General features: G+C 37.7%; 1 protein-coding gene across 1 annotated transcript in view; it reads left to right on the forward strand.

The window, feature by feature from the left end:
* Positions 1–4206: 4206 nt before the first annotated feature.
* papss1.L (3'-phosphoadenosine 5'-phosphosulfate synthase 1) overlaps positions 4207–20273 on the forward strand; it is a 31854-nt gene continuing 15787 nt past the window's right edge. The window contains 7 exon segments of the mRNA NM_001096616.1: positions 4207–4303; positions 9127–9241; positions 10787–11022; positions 11581–11719; positions 12427–12545; positions 17030–17143; positions 18674–18785. Of these exon segments, the coding sequence (NP_001090085.1) occupies positions 4244–4303; positions 9127–9241; positions 10787–11022; positions 11581–11719; positions 12427–12545; positions 17030–17143; positions 18674–18785 (895 nt within the window). The 5' untranslated portion in view covers positions 4207–4243.

Below are 20273 nucleotides of genomic sequence, written 5' to 3' on the forward strand. Positions count from 1 at the left end.
CCCAAGGTAAATTACTGTCTACAACAGAAAGATGTTTCTGACTTCCACTGACAAAGTGTTTTCCCTGCAAAGACAGCCACGCCAGATCAAAAAACATAAGGGGGCAGTCGCTTGTTGTTTAAAGGGCATGTAAATGTAAAAAAATAAAATCCCATTTTATACTTTCTTTAATGAAAAAGAAACCTATCTCCAATATACTTTAATTAAAAAAATGTGTACCGTTTTTATAAGTAACTGTATGCAGTGAATATTCTCCCTTTATTTACTGCTGTGGATAAGAATTGTCAAGACGGTCCCTAACTGCTCTGCAGGGAAACAATCATACTTATGAACAGCAGCTGCAGTGCAGAACTCAAGCAGCTTTGTTTGTTTCCCTGTAGAGCAGTCGGTGACTGTGTAGAGATTTGTATTGGATTTTATTTTTGCCTTTACATCCCCTTTACTGTTTCCAACTCCAGCTGCAGGGACAAAGATCATGGAGCCAGATCTAAACAGATAAACTGGGGTTCTATTTGGAGGATTATGTTGCTGCAGCCACTGGTTCTGCAGAGTTTGACAAAGATTGTATTAAACAATACAAAAACTATAAAATCCACATTAGATTACATGACAACACAGGACACAGTGCAGTCTGCCTATTCTGAGTATTAATCAATATTGCTGTATTGGCTTCTAGCAGATATTATTTTATCTGATTATCAGATATTATTACTGCATATAAATATCCGTTATCCGGAAAACCCCAGATCCCATACCTGTATGCATCCCTAACAACCCTATATTGGTTGTTACTTAAGGTAAAGGATTTATTGGCACAGCGTGGGATTAGTGACTGTTGCAGAGCTACAAAGTGATTTCCTGCAATAGCTTTTCGTCACAATCAGATCTTATCAATGACTATTATGCTGCATGTGGCACAGATACTTGGATTATCCTAAACCTGTTATCTGTTCAGTGTATATTCCTTCTTCCAATAATTCTGCCTGTGCAAAGTCACTAAAAAAACAATTTCTGAGAGTAGTGACTGCGAGAGATACATGGGTAAAAATGAATTTTGATATAAAAAAAAGGTGTATACGAAGTTTTAGGGTAATGTGTTTGATACATTCACCACTAGCTTTTATTTTTACATACCAGATGCTATATGGTGATTAGGTGCTTTTTGATGCTACTTTCCAATGCAATAGGTATGTGAAACTTGCTTTAGAACTGTCACAGAGAAAAAAATGACAACAGATTAACTCATTTGACATTAACCTTAAATAGCATCCTTTCTCACTGCTCCAGGGATTTATCTGATTGCCTTTATCTGTATAGGAAGAAATGCTTGTTTGAGTTTGGCTAGCCTAGTCTGCAGTGAGAAAGTGTTCCCAGACATATGGTCGTTTACCTTCATCTGGATAAAGTTGAAACATTCTTGAAAGGCAACACTTTGGCTTTTTTAGCCATTCTTTGTAAATAAATCTGTAGTGTAAACACATTGCACCTTAAGTATTACAAACCCAGAAGTTAAAGGATTCCACAGCACAAACAAAAAAGTAACCAGGAGGAAGTTGCTCTTTTGTTGCTTAGTTATGCTGCCACATAACTGGTGATTCGTGCTTATGTGTATTCAGAAGGACAACACCTCTAGTATAAATAGGCCTAGATTAATAATGAGACAGAAGGAGCAGCAGCACCAAGCCCTTTTCAGAAATAGCCTCAGTAACAAGTGTTGGAAGCTTGATAAAGGGCTGGAAGGGCTCGAAACGTCGCTTAGCTTGAGGCACGAATAAAGTTCCAATTTTTTCACCATAATCGGAATGCTGCTGAAGTATTTTCTTGTAAGTGTTGGAAGCCCTAGACATATGGAAAGGAGTGATTTTTAGTGTCACTGTGTCTTTATGAAGCTGTATATGTGTGTATGTATATTAAATAGTTCAAAGGGTGCACACCATGTATAGCAACATGTGCTAGTTCATCCAGTTTTTTTTTCACTCCAGACGAAGGTCTCTATGTGAGACAGAAACATCGGGGCAAATTCATTAAAGGGTGAATTTTCGCCAGCGAAAGCTAACATACAGGATCTGATGTCACTGACATAAGATTGAGTAGGATGTAGCTACATTTTATCAGTTCGCCAGGTCTAAGGTGGTGAAGGAAATTGTGAAAGAGGTAACGTTCTGTAAAATTCGCACTTTAGTGAATCTGCGCAGTAACGATTGTTCTTCTGAGTGAAAATACGCCTGGCGATAGGGCATGAAACTTCGCAAGCAAATTGTCCTCCACACCGGTTAGTAAATTGGTGATGTCCACGCGGATGAGATTTTTGGTGAATTTTTGCAAGCACTTCGACCTTTAGTAAATCTACACCATTGAGTAATAAACCTTTCTTCTTTGTGCAATGTTTTTGTTTGACAATTATTTAAATCCTAGGAATGCTGTCCCTGGTCCTGTGTATGTGTATATATATATCTATATATATATATGTGTGTATTTGCAGATGCAGTTTTCTTCCATACAGATTGTAGAATATGTCAACAATACTACTGTGACATTGTGATGCCCAAAGTGATTCAGATGTTTTGAAACCTTATTTCATGTTATGATACAGGGTTGAGGAATTAGTCTTGACTAGGAACAGCAGCAGTTGGCACTCAGTCTGAAGTAGAAATCAAATTTACCAACACTCAAGGCATTTGTTTGCAGGGAACCCTTTATTTATTGTTTGTGTGGAAGTGTAATGTTTTGGGGCCTCGCCCCTTTTTCAAGCATGATATGTTTGATAAAGGGGCGTGGCACCGAAATGTTGTACTTTCACACAAACAATAAAGCACGGGTTCCCTGCAAACAAATGCCTTGAGTGCCAGTAAATTTGCTTCCTACGTAACATGGGAGGCTGCCAAATCCTCCATTACTGAGCACCAAGCTGCACACTTTGAGGGTCGTTGTGGGTGTGCGTCCACTCCTACCTGCTTTCTGGCACTCAGTCTGAAGGCCATTTAGATTTGGGGTGAATAACTACTTGCTCTCATAGATAAAGCTAATAGCCCAGCAAGAAGAGCAGTTACTGTAATAATTTAGGTGAAATTGTATTTGCTGCCCTGTATATTTTTGTAACTGTGGTGTCTCTGGCTGCATATTTTCCTGTATCTGTAACTTCTTATAAGCTAAGGGGGTCATGGCCAAAGGTTGGACATCCAAGAAGGAGCTTAAAGGGGTTGTTCATCTTTAAATTAACTTTTAGTCTGGTGTAGAGTGATATTCTGAGACAGTTTGCAATTGTTTATTATTTGGGGTATTTGAGTTATTTAGCTTTTTATTCAGCAGCTCTCCAGTTTGCAATTTTAGCAATCCTGTTGCTAGAGTCCAAATTACCCTAGCAACCATGCAGTGATTTGAATAAGAAACTGGAATATGAATAAGAGAGGACCTGAATAGAAAGAGGAGTAATAAAATGTAGCAACAACAATAAATCTGTAGTCTTTCATAGCATTTATTTTTAGAACCGGTCAATGACTCCCATTTGAAAGATGGAAAGTCATTAGAAAGGCAAATAATTAAAACACTACAAAAAACGATGACCAATTGAAAGAGTTGCTTAGAACTAGACATTCTATAACAGACTAAAAGCTAATATAAAAGTGGACAATCGCAGCCTTAAAGAAATCTCTGGGCAGGTACATGTCCCTGTTCTCTATAAATAAATGGACGCCTCTGTAAATAAAGCATTTTATAGTTAAACTTTTTCTGAAAATAGGCCTATAATAACTTTCACATGCGGCCCAGCACTTATATGACAAACACGGCCACTGCTCGTCTGCCTCTAATCGTCCATTCTTTACTTCTCGGCCACACCGTACGTGCAACCTCCGTACACCCCCCATGCGATGCTTTATACAAGCATTCAGAACACAGAACAATTCAGAGGCATCTGAAACGCTACTGTAGAACTTCCGACGAATACCACTGTCACAACCCAGAATTCCAACTCGCATTGCATTAAGCACTTCCCTCATCTCAGCCTCACTTCCGTGGCCCGGCGCAGGCGCATTGGTTACAGAGACTGCCGGCTGGATTGGTGGGCACAGCTGAAACGTTTGCCCTGTGGGCGGAATTAGCAGGGCACGCCCACACTGCTTCGCGCATCTCAATTCGTAAGCTTGGTTCCTATATACATTTTGTCTATATAGGTGTACATTACCGGCCTTCGCCCACACTAGTAGCGCACACATTCACAGCCAGACCCTACATCCGGCGCAGCATGGAGATAAGCGAGAGCAGCCACAAAAAGGTGAAGCTGAGCGGAAAGCTACAGAACTTGGTAAGTGAGAAGTAGTACTGGGCTCAGAGCAAAGACGCTCCGCCCCCGTCCTTATGTATCATGTAATGAGTTCTGGCTCAAGCTGCCGGCGCTCTGCAACCTCAGCTCAAACAAGTACCCGTCCGCCTGTACCATGGTTCCATACAAACGTCTGGCGGAGCGTCAATGCAGCAGGCGTGGGCTGACACTGTTTGCACAGTCACTGCTCATTTTAAACATTAAGTTTACCGTCTTTTCTCTATAATAAGGCCGGGAAGTGGCATCATTGTCCCCCGAGCAGTGTGAGAGGCGCTGAGCGAAGTGTGGATGTGGCACTGTGTGTTGGAATAGCGCCAGGAGCAGCCTGACAGCTAGGAAACAAATCAATGCGCCCATTCATTCGCTTCTATACTCACCTGGAACATGGTCAGCCTTTACTTCTGGGGGGATTAACCCTTTGTCCCCTGATTCAATGCTCAAAACTTGTTGGCTTGCAAAATGATTCCTCTATGAAAGAACCAATAGAACCACAAGATGGAAGTGGTTAATATGTGTTTAAATATATAAATACTGCCCTGGTAAGACTTGCCAGTTTGCCTTACAAACACTGCTATGTTTTCTATGAATACGTTTCTGCGTAGCCATGGAGGGAGGCAGCCATTCCAGTTAAATATGTCCAACCTGACAGTCCACATATAAACTGTGTGGAATCCAAAAGAATACAACCAACTGTTAATTGGAGGAAATGTAAATAAAGGTGAATGTAAATAAAGGTTCAGGGCCAGATGGTATTCATCCTAGTTTACCAAACAACTTGGCTCTGTGATTGCCAAACTACCATGAGGTGTGGCATGGTGCAGAGAGATTGCTATTGCGCTGCCGCTATTCAAAAAGGGATCCTGTTCTCAGCAGGGTCGGAACTGGAGGTAGGCAGAAGAGGCACGTGCCTAGGGTGCAAATGTGGAGGATCGCCAGTCACCATACCTCTTTTGCTGCCTTATCCCTAGTTAAGATGCTTCTGTGAGAGCAATCCCCACTTCCTGGACGCGTGCGCTCTTCTGCGCATGCGTTCGTGGATGCTCGACTTTTACGCTTGAGCTCCCATGCCTTTGCGTGCACGTACATAAAAAGGTGGCGATGTAGTCGGCCGGGTTGCCTTGGGCACCCGGCTGACTTGGCCCGGCACTGGTTCTCTGGCACAAAACTATAGGCCTGTTAGTCTGACATTCGTGGTAAGAAAGCTTTTGGAAAAAGGTAATATGGGAAAAGCTACTTGAATACAATGCAAATCACAATACTTTTGTGCCAGGTTGTATGCATAATAGATTTTACCAGACTTAATTAATTGTCTTCTATGAAGAGGTGAGCAGAAGCCTAGACTCCATGCTAAAGCATTCGATATAGTGCCACACAGAAGGTTACTGGTTAAATAAAGGAATATTGGCCTGGAACATAATATTCATATTTGGATAGAGAACTGGCTCAAGGTTAGATTACAAAGAGTGGTAGCAAATAGTGTATTTTCTAAATGAACCAGTGTTGCTAGTAGAGTACTGGTTACATCATGCCAGCCCTATAAAGGGCCAAGCTTTTTTGAGTAAGGTTAGCAATATTGGAATTCATGTACCAACAGAGTTGTGGAAGTGGGAAAACTGTACGTATCGCCTAGTTATAGTGTGTGAGCCCTCAAAGTTGAGGCAGCTGAAAATTCAGATTTCTGGGGGGAATGGGTTATCCCCAGGAATCTTGGTATCCATTTAAATTAACCTTAAAAAAAAAAACTGCAGGGAGAGCAGTTTAGGGATTAATTTAGAAGTTCTCTCCGATCTGCAGCGTTTTCCATCTAGAGAAGACCATTTAGTCTCACCAACCTCAATTAATAGCACCTGGGCTCTGCTGTTGATACCAATTAAAATGTTACTAAGCACAGGACATCTTATATCATGCCAGCTATTCTCTTGATTTTCCTTGCACCCTCCTGGGTTGTACATTGATAAATTGCAAACTCGCTTTACAGCTTTGCTGCATGTTGGATCAATGCTACATGTCTCTCTGCTCTTAACAGGGCTTTGGTTCACTGCTTGGGATCTTCAAACTGGCATAGATATTGTAATGTGCACAGCTATGTGGCAGTATTAAACTGGGAAGTCTGCAAAAGCATTCAAAACTCTTTGCACACATAAATAGGGAGCTAAATCCCCCAAAAACACAGTTACTCTGAAAATGTATTTGCTGTTGAATGCAAAGGAAAGAAATGTTTGTCCCATACCTGTCCCTCCACTGCTCATTCTGACTACCACTGAAATGTAGTCTCTCCTCCAACTAAGATTTAATTTCCCCCAATGCATTTTAATACGTCTGTGATTCTTTTTCAAAGAAAGGCAGTGTGAGAACTGGAGTCTTAGAAGTGCAGAGAATAGAACAAAACAGGTAAATTTAGCTTAAGAAATAACAAAAAACATATTTTTTGTGATTAAAACAATAGGCAAAAAGTATAGCCTAAGTGCTATACATTATTGACCAGTGACATATTTAAAAATGTAACGTTTTGCTATTTTTTGTGAAAAAATTTTTTGTTAAAATTTTCATTCTTGACAAACTGCATCTTCAATCCCGTCAATTTACATTAAAGGGATGGTTCACCAACTTTTAGTATGAATAGCTACTTCTAAGTACCTTTGCAATTGTTCTTCATTGTTTATAGTTTTTAATTTGTTGTCTTCTGACTCTTTCCAGCTTTCAAATGTGGTTCCCTGACCCCATCTAAAAACAAATGCTCTGTAAGGCAACACATTTTTTGCTATTGCTACTTTTTATTACTTATCTTTCAATTCAGACGCTCTTCTATTCATATTCCATTCTCTTATTCAAAGCAATGCATGGTTACTAGGGAAAGTTGAACCTTAGCACCCAGATTGCAAAGCATAGCACTCAGATTGCTAAACATTGCAAATTAGCTGTTGAATAAAAAGCTAAATAACCAAAACACCATAAATAATAAGAAATAAAAACTAATTGCAAATAGTCTCAGAATATCATTCTCTACACCAGGGGTCCCCAACCTTTTTTTTACCCGTGAGCCACATTCAAATGTAAAAAGAGTTGGAGAGCAACACAAGCATAAAATAGTCCCTTGGGGTGCCAACTAAGGGCTGTGATTGGCTCTTTGGTTGCCCCTATGTGGACTGGCAGCCTACAAGAGGCTCTACTTGGTACTATACTTAGTTTTTATGCAATTAAAACTTGCTTCCAAGCCTGGAATTCAAAAATAAAAATTCTGCTTTGAGGACACAGAGAGCAACATCCAAGGGGCTGGAGAGCAACACGTGCTCGCGAGCTACTGGTTGGGGATCACTGCTCTACACCATACTAAAAATTAAAGGAGTTGTTCAACTTCCAAACACTTTTTTTTTTTTTTTTTTTTTTTTTTTTTTTTAAACAGAGTTGTTTTCAGATTGCTTGCAATAAACAGACATTTTCCAATTGCATTCCATCTGTAATTTGTTACTGTTTTCCCAAAATGTAAGTTTTTAAAGTTTAGTGTTCCTGTCTCTAGTGTTTCAGTTGGCAGCTAAAAGATCCTGGAGCATTCTGAAGTGTTACAATTTGCTATATTTAGTTGCTACGTTTAGTTGCTACATTTAATTGATACATTTCTCTGGTTAATATTAGCAACTATTGTATCAATTCTAACAGCTGCCTTTAATGCAGAAGTGTCTAAACTTTTTGCAACGAGGGCCAGATTTGGTGAGGTGAAAATGTGTGGGGGGCCGACCATTCAGCCTGACATTCTTTGAACCATTAACATCACTTAACTCATTTAAACAAGGAATCGCGTCGTAAGTACGTCTATTGACACCTTCAGCCCTAAAGAAGTATGTAAGAGTGGCGCGTCACTATGTGCCAATACGTGTCTAGACCAAGTGGCAGATCATTTCACTAATTTGTCCAAATATTACTGCTACAGCTACGCAATTCCCAATCGCACTATGCTGACGGGCCGCATTATTATTTATTTCATGATGGAGGCTGAGGGCTGGTGTAAATTTTAAAACGGGCCTGCTTTAACGAAACTCAGGGATTCTGCTCAGCAAGGCTAAAGCTAACAAATCTATCAACTAAATGTATAAATTTAAACAGTTAAAGAGTCCTGAGCCGCTTTAGAAGGTAAAAAATGAAACTTTACACTTCAATATTACAAAAACTGTCACAAATAGAAAAGAAAGTTTATTTCTTCACTACTGTATCTCAAACCAACTACACACAAAAAAAGTGTTGAAAGGTGAATGATCCCTTTAATCACATGAGTACAGGCCATCACATTAGAGTCACATAGGCAAAAAGGTACCCTGTCAGAACTACCTGTATATGGATAGGGTTGCTGTTTTGGAGCTGGCTTCAGCAGCTAGTTGTGGGAAGAAAGACTGGTATTGTATGCAGTCTCAGACATTTAACAATTGTGGTACAGTCGATTGCTGGTCCATTCTGTTCGTGTGGCAGTAGCCAACAAGAAGAAGGCACCAGAAAGATTAAGGGCTATCATACATAGTAGCCAATAAAGTAAATGTATACTTTTTCAAAGCTAATCTAATTTTCCAAACAATGTCAGTTCAAAAATCATTCATTTTGATAGTTTATAGTTATAGATTTTACATTTATAATCAGACCAGAAAAATAGAGTGTAAAACTAGGGAAATGTTTTATGCATACCATAGAGGAGAGACCACAAAAAGTGACTGAAATCAGGGTATGTAAAATTGAGGTTTCACTCTATCTTTAGCTTTCCAGGAACTCTCAGGCACAGCGACTATCCTTTTTAGTCTTATGTTTCTTCTTTCATACAGGGGATGCAGCGGGCGACTAATGTTACATATCAAGCACACCATGTCAGCAGGAACAAGAGAGGGCAAGTGGTGGGAGCAAGGAGTGGCTTTCGGGGCTGCACAGTATGGCTGACAGGTACAGTGCAAATTAAGTAACACTATACCATGAAGTAATGCTTCCTTGGCTACATAATGTCCATATTCTTTTTTCATTACTACTTGACTTTTTTTTATGCTCAGAGTTTTACAAAAATTTTGTTCAATTTACTGTAGTTCCATAGCAAAAAATTTTTTTTTTCCTGAAAATGCATAAAGAATTTGCCATTTCACTGTGGTGTATACCATGTTAAAGTGGACCTGTCACCCAGACACAAAAATCTGTAAAATAAAAGTCCTTTTCAAATTAAACATGAAATCCAATTTTTATTACCGCATTCATAGCTGTTGTAAGCTCATTTAAAAATCTTAGCTGTCAATCAAATATTGTCTGCGGGGTAGAAAATTACTTTCACTTGCCATTCATCACTTCCTAGATGTCACTGCTCTCCACACATTCCACCATTCTCTTCACCATTTAATTGTGTAGCCAGGGCACGGGGATGGACATCAGGTCCCCCATTCTTGTGCACAAACAAGATTCTGAGATAATGCAAGTCTTGTCTTAATAACAGTGTCCACAAAATGGCTCCTGCCTGCTTGTTATAATTATGAATGCCCAGACTAAAGGAAACAAGATTCAAATTATTAATATAGCGTAATTAAAGTTCATTTTGCTTGACTGATGTGATAAAATATGATTTGTTTATCCCTTTCTGTTCTGTCGGTCTGACCTTTTAAGCAAAGTAGCAGAAGTCATACTGCCTCCAAGTCTTTTAATCATCTGCCTTGCAGCATTGTTTGAGGAGTCAGTCAGGAGTACAGAGAATATAAATTTGCAGTATTATCTTTTCTGTCTGCTTAGCATTTTTAATTATGAAAAAGGTGAACTGCTTGCAATGTTTAAAGGCTAACTTCAGTAGTAAAAGGACATTTAAAAGAGTGGTTCTCTTTTAAGTTAACTTTTACTATGTGATAGAATGCCTAGTTCTAAGCAACTTTTCAATTGGCTTTCACTTTTTCTAGTTTTTTTTTTAATTTGCCTTTTTCTTTTAACTTACCAGCTTTCAAATGGGGGTCACTGACCCCATCTGAAAACAAATACTCTGTAAGGCTACAAATGTATTGTTATTGCTACTTTTTATTACTCCCCTTTCTATTCGGGCCCTCTCCTATTCATTTTCCAGTCTCTTATTCATATCTATGTGTGGTTGCTAGGGTAATTTGGGTTCTAGCAACCAGACTGCTAAGTTTGCAAACTGGAGAGCTGCTGAATAGAAAGCCAAAAAACTATAAAAATATAAAAATTAACAACCAGCTGCAAACTGTCTCAGAATATTATACATCATACTAAAAGTTAACTTAAATGTTAACAACCCCTATAACACTAAATTTACTCTACTTTAAATGAAAAACCTTAAAAACAAATCTGCTCAATGCAGGGAAAAGTTATCATATGGAGACGAGGACATCTGATTTTCCTCCTTACAATCTGTAACATTTTGTTTTCTTTTGGGGAAATTTGCTAGAGATTACCTTTTCTGGACTTTTCCTATTCATTCATAAACACTGTTGTTTTGCATAGGTCTTTCTGGAGCTGGAAAGACTACAGTAAGCATGGCTCTAGAGGAGTACCTAGTGTGCCACGGCATCCCCTGCTACACTCTGGATGGTGATAACATCCGCCACGGACTTAGTAAAAATCTTGGTTTCTCCCAGGAAGACCGTGAGGAGAACATCCGTCGTATTGCTGAAGTTGCCAAGCTGTTTGCAGATGCTGGGCTTGTGTGTATTGCCAGTTTCATATCCCCTTATGCTAAGGTATGGAAACAAGCCAATGCCAATTATATTTCTTATCTGAACCTGATTGGTTGCAAGTTTACCAGTAATCTCTTGAAATGCATATATTCATTGCCTTTTTTTCTTTGGAAGCTTCTTTATTTAGATTATACAAAGTTATATATGGATGATAACTGTAAATATCCTGTCTTTTTGGTGCTCCATTGAGGGACATCCTATGTATTTAGATGAACAAGTGAAATTAAGGCATCGGGACATGTAACCGTTCACTAATAAATGAATATGATAACCATGATGGCAAAAAGGACTTAAGGATCTTCAACAATTTAGCATTCTTTTCCCAGTCTTACTTCGTTCTTGTGAAGTCTACTTGATTGCATAGCTCAGTGTTTTTGTACCTTCAGTGTAAGACTTAAGGCTATTAATGACGCGGCTTTCTTGTTTAACAAATACAATTCTGCATCTTTCAAAACAAAATCAAATTATGCATTCCGAACATGCATAACACCACTCATTGCTTATCTTGCTTTGGTATAAAATCCTATCCTGTATTTGGTGAAATTTTTTTTTGTCTCTCAGGATCGTAACAATGCCAGGCAAATCCATGAGGTTGCAAGCCTTCCATTTTATGAAGTGTTTGTGGATGCCCCACTGTACATTTGTGAGCAGCGAGATGTGAAAGGACTATATAAAAAGGCACGTGCCGGTGAAATCAAAGGTAAGGATGAGTTCATCTGGAAATCTTTATTGCATCTTTTCCTGCAGATCACAGGATGGCTTGCTGTAAAGACTATCCCTGTAATGAGTCAAAGTAACACCTGGATTGAATATATTTATGAGCCTTATGCACATTATTATTATTATTATTATTATTATTATTATTATGGGCCAACTCTCCCATCTATTAGACCACACTATTCAGCACTAATTCCAGTATCTATCAGCTGACAAAATTCACAGACAACCATGTTGAGCAGGTCTTTGCATAGAACAAGTAGGTCAAGTAGGTATCAAAATATGGATGAGTCTGAGCTGAACCATCGCAGAGCATTAACTAGACTTCCACTGGTGACATGTTGTTTGTATAAATTGCTTGCATTATTTTTGCTAGGTTTGTGAAAGGTTAATTGATGTTGGTGCTAAAGATAATTAAGCATAATTATATGGGATAATTAAACACACATTGGCCCCGAATGGCTTTATAAAATGTAGCCATTTTCTGATAGATCATTTGCTTGTGTGTAAGCACTCTAGGATCAATTCAGCCAAACTCTGGTTCTTCTACAGGGACTAATGATGCCATCATCAAATTAATACTAATTATCATCCACATGTATTGCTAGAACGGGAGCAAACTTTGTACCTGTTATTATTTTACCCCCAATCTTGTAACCACTCTCATCCATTTTTGCCAATGATGTATAGGTTTCACTGGGATTGATGCGGAGTATGAAAAACCTGAAGCCCCAGAGTTGGTGCTAAAAACAGATTCGTGTGAGGTAAATGATTGCATCCAGCAAGTTGTTGAACTTTTACAAGAAATGGTAAGTATGAATGAATGTTTCCAATTTAAGGATGTGTTGAACAAAACAGGAGAATTTTAACTCATTCACAGCAGCTTTGTTTCACATTGTACTGTACTTGTATTGTACATCTTGCCTAGAGGTCTTCACATAGGTTGGATTGCTATGCGAATATTTGTGGCTATGCTTTTATTGGTCATCCGTGGTTCTGTCATACAATTTGGCAAATAGGCTCGCTGCCCACTGGCAGCAGATTTAGTAAACCAGATCACTCATTAGGGTAGATTGCAGTATTTATAATAAAATATTTTTAATAAAAGGGTCCACTTTCTATTAATAAGTCCATCTTATCTGTGGCTAGCTTCATTATTAAAGAGTTCTGTTTTATTAAAAATAATCTGAAAGTGTTATCATATCATAAGAGATTTTTGCAGCCTAAGCATTACAAAGGATAATGAACAACATCATAAAAAGTCAAACGATGTATTAATAGTCTTAAAAAGAAGACCTAGTCTGGTGTCAGTTGCAAGGTGTGCTTATATAATAACTGATGGTACCACCTTATTTCCTACAGATAAAAGGCACATTGTAATATTTACCAGTTGTAAATAACATAATGGGCAGTAGGTGGCACCATAAACCTACTTAAACAGTTGCATTTTATACAGTTGACTTAATATTGTAATGTTTTACGATTTTTTTTCTTAATCTCAGGAGATGATTTTGTAAAAAGTAATATTATCCCCCTAAAGAGTTTAACTTCTTAATAGTGTATGCATATTGAAAATGAGTTGCAACAGCACTATTTTTTCCCTTGCTTTCAAGGTATTACAATTCAAGAAATTAGGTTAATATTCTGTTTTTTAATCGGTTAATACAATGTTCCCTTTATACCTCCCCCCCTAACATTTTGCATTCAAGTCTGTTTAATTGTAATAAAATGTACAAATTCCAAAGAGTTTGGAACGTTTGGCTATACAGACATTGCCAAATATCAAACAATTAAGAGACTCTGAAACACTATCAAAATATACGGCACAATTTCAACTTTATATTATGGTTTCCATATTATTAGAATCTGCCTCCTATCTTAGCTTCAACCCCTCCCCCCAACTCTCCCTAATCAAGACTATACTAATATTTAGTGTACTAGAAGGCTGAAAATTGCAAAAGAACAAAACATGTGATTGTTTGATTCCTTCTCGTGTCAGTATCTTTTTATTTGTTTACCTCTGTCATAGTGTCTTTACAAGGTATTTATGATTTTCCATAAAAGTATTTGTCCAGTGCTCTAACGTTACCTATCTGATCCCCCATGCTCCTATATGAGGGGGCTAGCATATTTGTGTGGCAGACGTCTAAGTATGTATTGCAAACTTCAGCAGGTTAAGAAGGAACAGTCCTGTTTAGGATCTTCAAGTAATAATTACTTACAAAAGCAGACATATCGGTTTAAAACAATCAACATAGCCTATAGGTAGGTTTTGATGTATATTAATATTTTAAGGAATTTTTGTCAGTATCACTATCACAAATTCCGAAAAGTCACAGGGCATCACCATGCAGTTGGGTGGCAAGTTGGTCATTGGTTGTATAGGACAGTAGCGGTCATGAGAATTGTTAGGGCTATTCTCAGTTAGTCTTGTGCTTATATTGGCTTCTGAATAACTATTTTAGAGCAGGGAAGTTAAACTAAAGCAGTAGCTAGAAATGTTCTACATTATGTTTTGAGCTCCTGTATCAGCCCAAGGCAACCACAGCGCTTTAGCAGTAAAGATATGTGTCTCCAAAGATGCCCCAGTAGCTCACCATCTTCTTTTCTGCTGATTCACTGCACATGCTTTGTGCTACTGCTTGATAATTTGTGACGACCCCTAAGCTTAGCTTCTCAACAGCTGCTCAGAGCCCACTGAGCATGTGAGTGTCACAGACACTTTCCAAGATGGTGACCCCCTGTGACAAGTTAGAAATCCTGGATCATTGCTGCTATTGACAAGCTGAAAGTTCAGTATATAAAGTATGGCATTATTAACCACGTTCATTTTTAGGGTTTTCTCATTTAACACCTAACGGATATCTGCCCAGGGATTGGCAATGTCCAGGGCTGGTGCTACCCATACCCCCCCCCCCACGGTGGAGTCATTCAAATGTGTCTAATATTTGCTGTTTAGGCAAACTTCAACACAATGGATGTTTACATTCCTGAAAACTCAGTGAATTACTAGTATGCAGACAGAGCCTTAATACCAGCCTTTAAAGTGGGCAAGTACATGTGGCCCATTTGTTCAGGGGGAGGCCATACACATTTCACTGCATAAACACAACATTTATGGGGTTCACAAACCTGTTTAACTCACCTCTTGGGTATATTCTATAGAGGAGACCTACATTTAAATGAGGGCATTTGCCATTTTCGTTTGGTGCAGTTTAAAATACTGTTCATCAAAGACAATTGAAAATATCCTCAGATGTTTCGCACACAATGCTGCCATTATGCAAAACTTGGATTGACCAGGTCTATTTATACACTGTATCGACATGAAAGTATGTTACAGTTTCCCCATGTTTAATTTAACTTGGCCTTTGCACTGTCTGAGTAGTCCTTTAAATTCCTACCAAGATGTAAGTGACATATTGATGTGCTAATTTATTTATATTTTTCACTGATCCTCTAAGGATGAAGCCTGCTCTCTATCATTTCTTTGCAAACCTGCCCAAGGGAATTCATTCAGTTATAAAAGACTTGATGTATGGCAGAAGAGCAGCCCTTTTTTTCTAATTACAAGCAGAGCTTTTGGCTGGGTCTGGGGTATACTGTATGTCATTGAACCTGCGTGTTTGCACACATACTTACATTCCTTCTTTATGGCAGCAATTTTCTGACTCTAATTCATAATATTGATGGTTCATTAAAATGATACTTCCTAAAGAAGCAATCAGTGTTGCTGTATTGTTAGTACTACATTTAAATAAGGCAGTGATTGTGATAATTGTTTGGAGGAAGGAATTAAAGTTTTGTGTTTATTTATTTTTTTAAATTTTCACTTGAAAGTAGCTTAAAGTAGACAAACTTTTCATGGATATGAAAATTTGAAACAGTCAGACTGTGGTTCATATTGAAAAGGCAAGCTTGCTACACTGTAATTCTTAATGGAAAGGCAATAATGTGCAATAATTTCTCATCGTTTAGGATGTCAGAAGTGGGGACTTCATAATGATGTCAATATCTGTCCAACACCTTCACCTTTAGGGGGAGATGGGAGTAAAAAAAGATGGTTGGTCTTATAGGGGTTGTTCACTTTCAAGTTAACTTTTAGTATGTATGTTCTAGAATGGCCAATTCTAAGCAACTTTTCAATTGCTCTTTAGATTTTGATTTTTAAGTTGCCGACTTCTGACTATCTCGGCTTTCAAACGGAGGTCACTGACCCATCTAAAAAAACAAATGCTATGAAAGGCTACAAATATATTGTTATTGCTACATTTTATTAATTATCTTTCTATTCAGGCCTCTCCTATTCATATTTCAGTTTCTTATTTAAATCAATGCATGGTTGCTAGGATTACTTAGACCCTAGCAACCAGCTGAAATTGTAAACTGGAGAGCTGCTGAAAACAAAGCTAAATAACTCAAAAGCCACAAATAACAATCAATGAAAACCAATTCCAAATAGTTTCAGAACATCGCTCTCTACAGCATACTACAACTTAATTTAAAGGTGAACCCCTTTAAATAGTTTTACTGCAATGTAGAGGTATTATCTAAGAAGATGTTGTTGTGAATAGTGTGCAATGGGGTTTAGTTGCACAGAACCGGTGAATACACTAGAGAGAAAGAGGTAAGGCAGTATCAGGGCTCTTGGAAACATCCTTCACTCTCTTTTGAGAGTGGAGATTATCCGTGTATATGGGGATGACTATGTTTCCAGTCTTATTATGAACATCTCTGCAGTTGTCAACAAGAAACGTTTTAATCGTTTAAGGCAACAAGCAATTTAAAACAGACTTAATGTTTTCCCTTTCTACACAGAGGCGAGTTATTAATTGATCTGTAAGAGCTTTGGTCATCACATGGCTGATTTAAATCAGAACTGAGTGGATTTATGAAGCACGCTTCTCTTTAAGTCAGTTCTCACAACCAGCTTGCATGCATATGATCATGATCTTCCCACTCTGAAGTGGAACAAGAATCTACTTTAAGCTTGGTGTCCTGCGATTTTTCCCTAAAGTATGCCTTTGAGTTCATTGGCCGGGCATCTTGAGGATCTGTGTTCTTCCAGTGATTCCAGCAACTGGCTTTGTCCAGAAAACCTTCACCTTAACCCAACCGCTCTTATTATTTTTCTACAAGAACTTTTAAGAAATATTAAACTCTAGAGGCATAAAAACAATATAAACTTTGAGATAGTGAATGTTTTTTCACCTCCCTTTCTTGATAAGTTAAACGCATCTGTTTAGCAGCTGAAAATACTAACCTTTTTTCCATGATTTCTTAACACAAATAGGATATTGTGCCAGTGGATGCATCCTATGAGGTCAAAGAGCTATATGTGCCAGAAAATAAGCTCCAGCTGGCAAAGACTGATGCAGAGACTTTGCCTACTCTGGAAATCAATAAGGTAATACTCCAACACAAAACACCAACCATATTGTTAGATGCAGCTAAAACTTAATATCTTCAAAGCTTTCAGCATAACAAATGTTTCTTTATATCATCATTTACCCTTTTATTGCAGAATTTAATGCTGGAGAATGTAGCGTGAACTGAAATACATTTGGTCAGACAGCTTATTGTACACATTATATTTAGTACCAGAGGGCAAGTCTTGTCATGCCAAAGTGAAACAAATATGATATTTAAAATTAATAGAAGACTGCGTCTTTTGTCAAGATCTGCAGTTGAATTAAAACTCCCAGTATTCTCTGAAATACTGATTAGAGGAAAATTGGCACAGTTTATCCTTCATGTAAAGCACATGTACTGGTACATAGATGTGCTATATATACTGTACATCATAAAACTTTTCTTGAAGCTAAATATTGCCAGATTACCCATGGGAGCAGTTCTACTAAAAGAAAGCAGATTATACATGACTAAAAAGAAGAATGCACATTTATATTAAGGCCTTTAATAATTCACTTGTTTTACAAGCTCAAATTCCGTAGTGCCCAGGTTGAAAGTCAATTCAGAGTGTAATGGAACATGATACAAACTTACTTTAACTAATCTACTTCCATGGGTACGTAGTAGTCAAAGTATTTCTGTACACAGAGCTTGCAAAAAAAAAAAAAAAATAGAAACTGTTGCTCATTATCATTGGTGTCATCTTTTATTGCGTTTGTATCTCAAGTTATTTTTTAATGTTTTTGAAATGAAAATGCATACTTGGGTGTCATTTTGTACTTGCTTTGCACATGGTTGTCAAGATATCTGAAATGTAGTTTATAATTAGAGGCATGAAAGATTAATACTTTTATTCCAGGTTAATTCAGTGAACCTACAACAAAATCTTTATCCAAATATCAAAAAATGCTTATTTCCATTTCAGATTAGACATGCCTTTGATATGCCCTTAGATTAGTAGATTAGTAAAAACTATTTATGGCACTGTCAAATTTCTGTTTCACTTGGAACTACTGTTAGTGATGGTAAACAACCTGGGGCTCTCCAGCTGTTGTTCAAATGGCTATTGAAAGATTCCTAACATCTTCAGCCAGCCAGTGACAAGTTAAAGATGACAAGGGTATCAATAAAATAATCTTTGTAGTGTTTGTACAGCCATGTGTAATTTAACACAAAATTGCAACTTGTATTTTCCTCTAAGTCATGGCATTATTTCACAGAATTCCACTGCAGGTACCCCTAAAGTAGTATGCTTGATTCGTTGTGCCCAATATAGCAGTGCAATATAGATGCAAATTGCATGTTTTCCAGTGAATCAATGCTTATGATGCCAGACCCAACTTTAATGAATAGCATTTCAGTGGCCGCAATTGTGTACTTTGCACTGCACCTTGAGTTAGTAAATAAACCCTTATATTCACCATTGGCTCTTTGTTTAGTGGTAAGGAGTTACCATTTTATTTTAGGACTTGGCACTTCTGTGTGATCTGTGCTATGTAGGTTTTAACCATAATCTATATTGAAGGTGGATATGCAGTGGGTGCAAGTGCTAGCAGAAGGATGGGCAACACCATTAAATGGCTTTATGAGAGAGAGGGAGTACCTGCAGTGCCTCCATTTTGACTGTTTATTGGATGGTAAGCATACAAACCTTTTCATTTCTCTATTATACATTTACATTTATAGGCAAAGAGGTCCACATCTTTGGAATATAACGCCCTCACTGAAAAAAACAAAAATCTAAAATCTTCTAAAGTTCATCTACAGAAGAATTTGAACTTGGCTTACTCAAAAACTGTCAGACCCCTGACTCCATTCAGCTAGATAAACTCCGCATATACCGTAACTGCCTTCTTAACTGGAGCAATTCCCATACTCCAAAATCCTTTTGACAAGTCATTTAATCTCCATGTGCCTCAGGCAACACACTTTTGATTGTGTGAAGCACCTGAACTTTGTGCAGCAAGTCAGAATAGAAATTCTAAAAAGAATCGGGTGTGTCTAGCCACTACAGCTGCTGAAATCTGATCAATTTCCCCCTTTACCTATCTGAGGTGTTGTTTTCTTCTGGGGTACCGTCCTGCCACAGTTAAAAGCCACAATAATTGATGTATGTTAAAAAAAAAAAAAAAGTTAAAGTTAAGGGTATTTGCAAGGGTAACATTAAATATGAGTGTGTCATAAGAATTATAGATTTGTTTTTCCTCTAATTAGGAGGGGAAGATGATATGTCAGCCTTAATAAGTTTAAAAAAATGATGGTTTGATTAAAATGATATACTCTACCTTGAATTTTAAAAATCAAGGTTAAAATATGATCATTTGTGTATGGCATGTTTTGGAAATGAAAGTAAGACAAGGGGTTTTATCTTATTGTTCTTAAGCTCTAGTACTCTACTATGCTAGAAATGCATTCTTATGTGATGACAACAGTTTATACTTTTTAACACTAAGGAGCACATTTATCAAGGGTACAATATCGAGGGTTAATTCGATTTAGCGCAAAGTAAAAATAGTTTGATCGAACGATAAAATCCATCGAATTTAATATTTTTTAAAGAGACAGTACTTCGATTATCGAATAGTCGAACGGTTTTTAGTTTGAATCGAAGTCGAAGGTCGTAGTAGCCTATTCGATGGTCGAAGTACCCAAAAAATCACTTTGAAATTCTAAATTTATTTCATTCTAATCTTTCATTGAGCTTAGTAAATGTGACCCTAAGGTTGCCTGTATGGGCAATTTCTCTACTCCTCATGAAAATGTACACATTAATGTTCTAAACACAATGGCTTTAAAAAAATTTGACTAAAGGAGTTACAATTTCAGTTAGTTCAGGGTTTTTGGCCTATAATGCTTTATGCATTTGCATAAATATTAATAAATGGAGGGGGGTTGTGTGTGATAAAAAGACAGTTTGCAAGCGAAAAACTCTAAAAAGCTGTGGGGTTCCCCTCTGGTGAGATGTTGTGAACTTTCCATTTGATAAACATGATGTCTCATAACGGCTCATTTTAATGGAATTTGCCCTATTTATTGACTTCTGCTTAGCTTGAGGCTTTTTAAAGATATATGAACTTTCCTTTAAAGTACACTCTTCCTTTGGGTTTGGTTTGGATTACATTTAA

This window comes from Xenopus laevis, chromosome 1L (genome assembly GCF_017654675.1).
Source record: "Xenopus laevis strain J_2021 chromosome 1L, Xenopus_laevis_v10.1, whole genome shotgun sequence".
In the NCBI taxonomy this organism is placed as follows: domain Eukaryota; kingdom Metazoa; phylum Chordata; class Amphibia; order Anura; family Pipidae; genus Xenopus; species Xenopus laevis.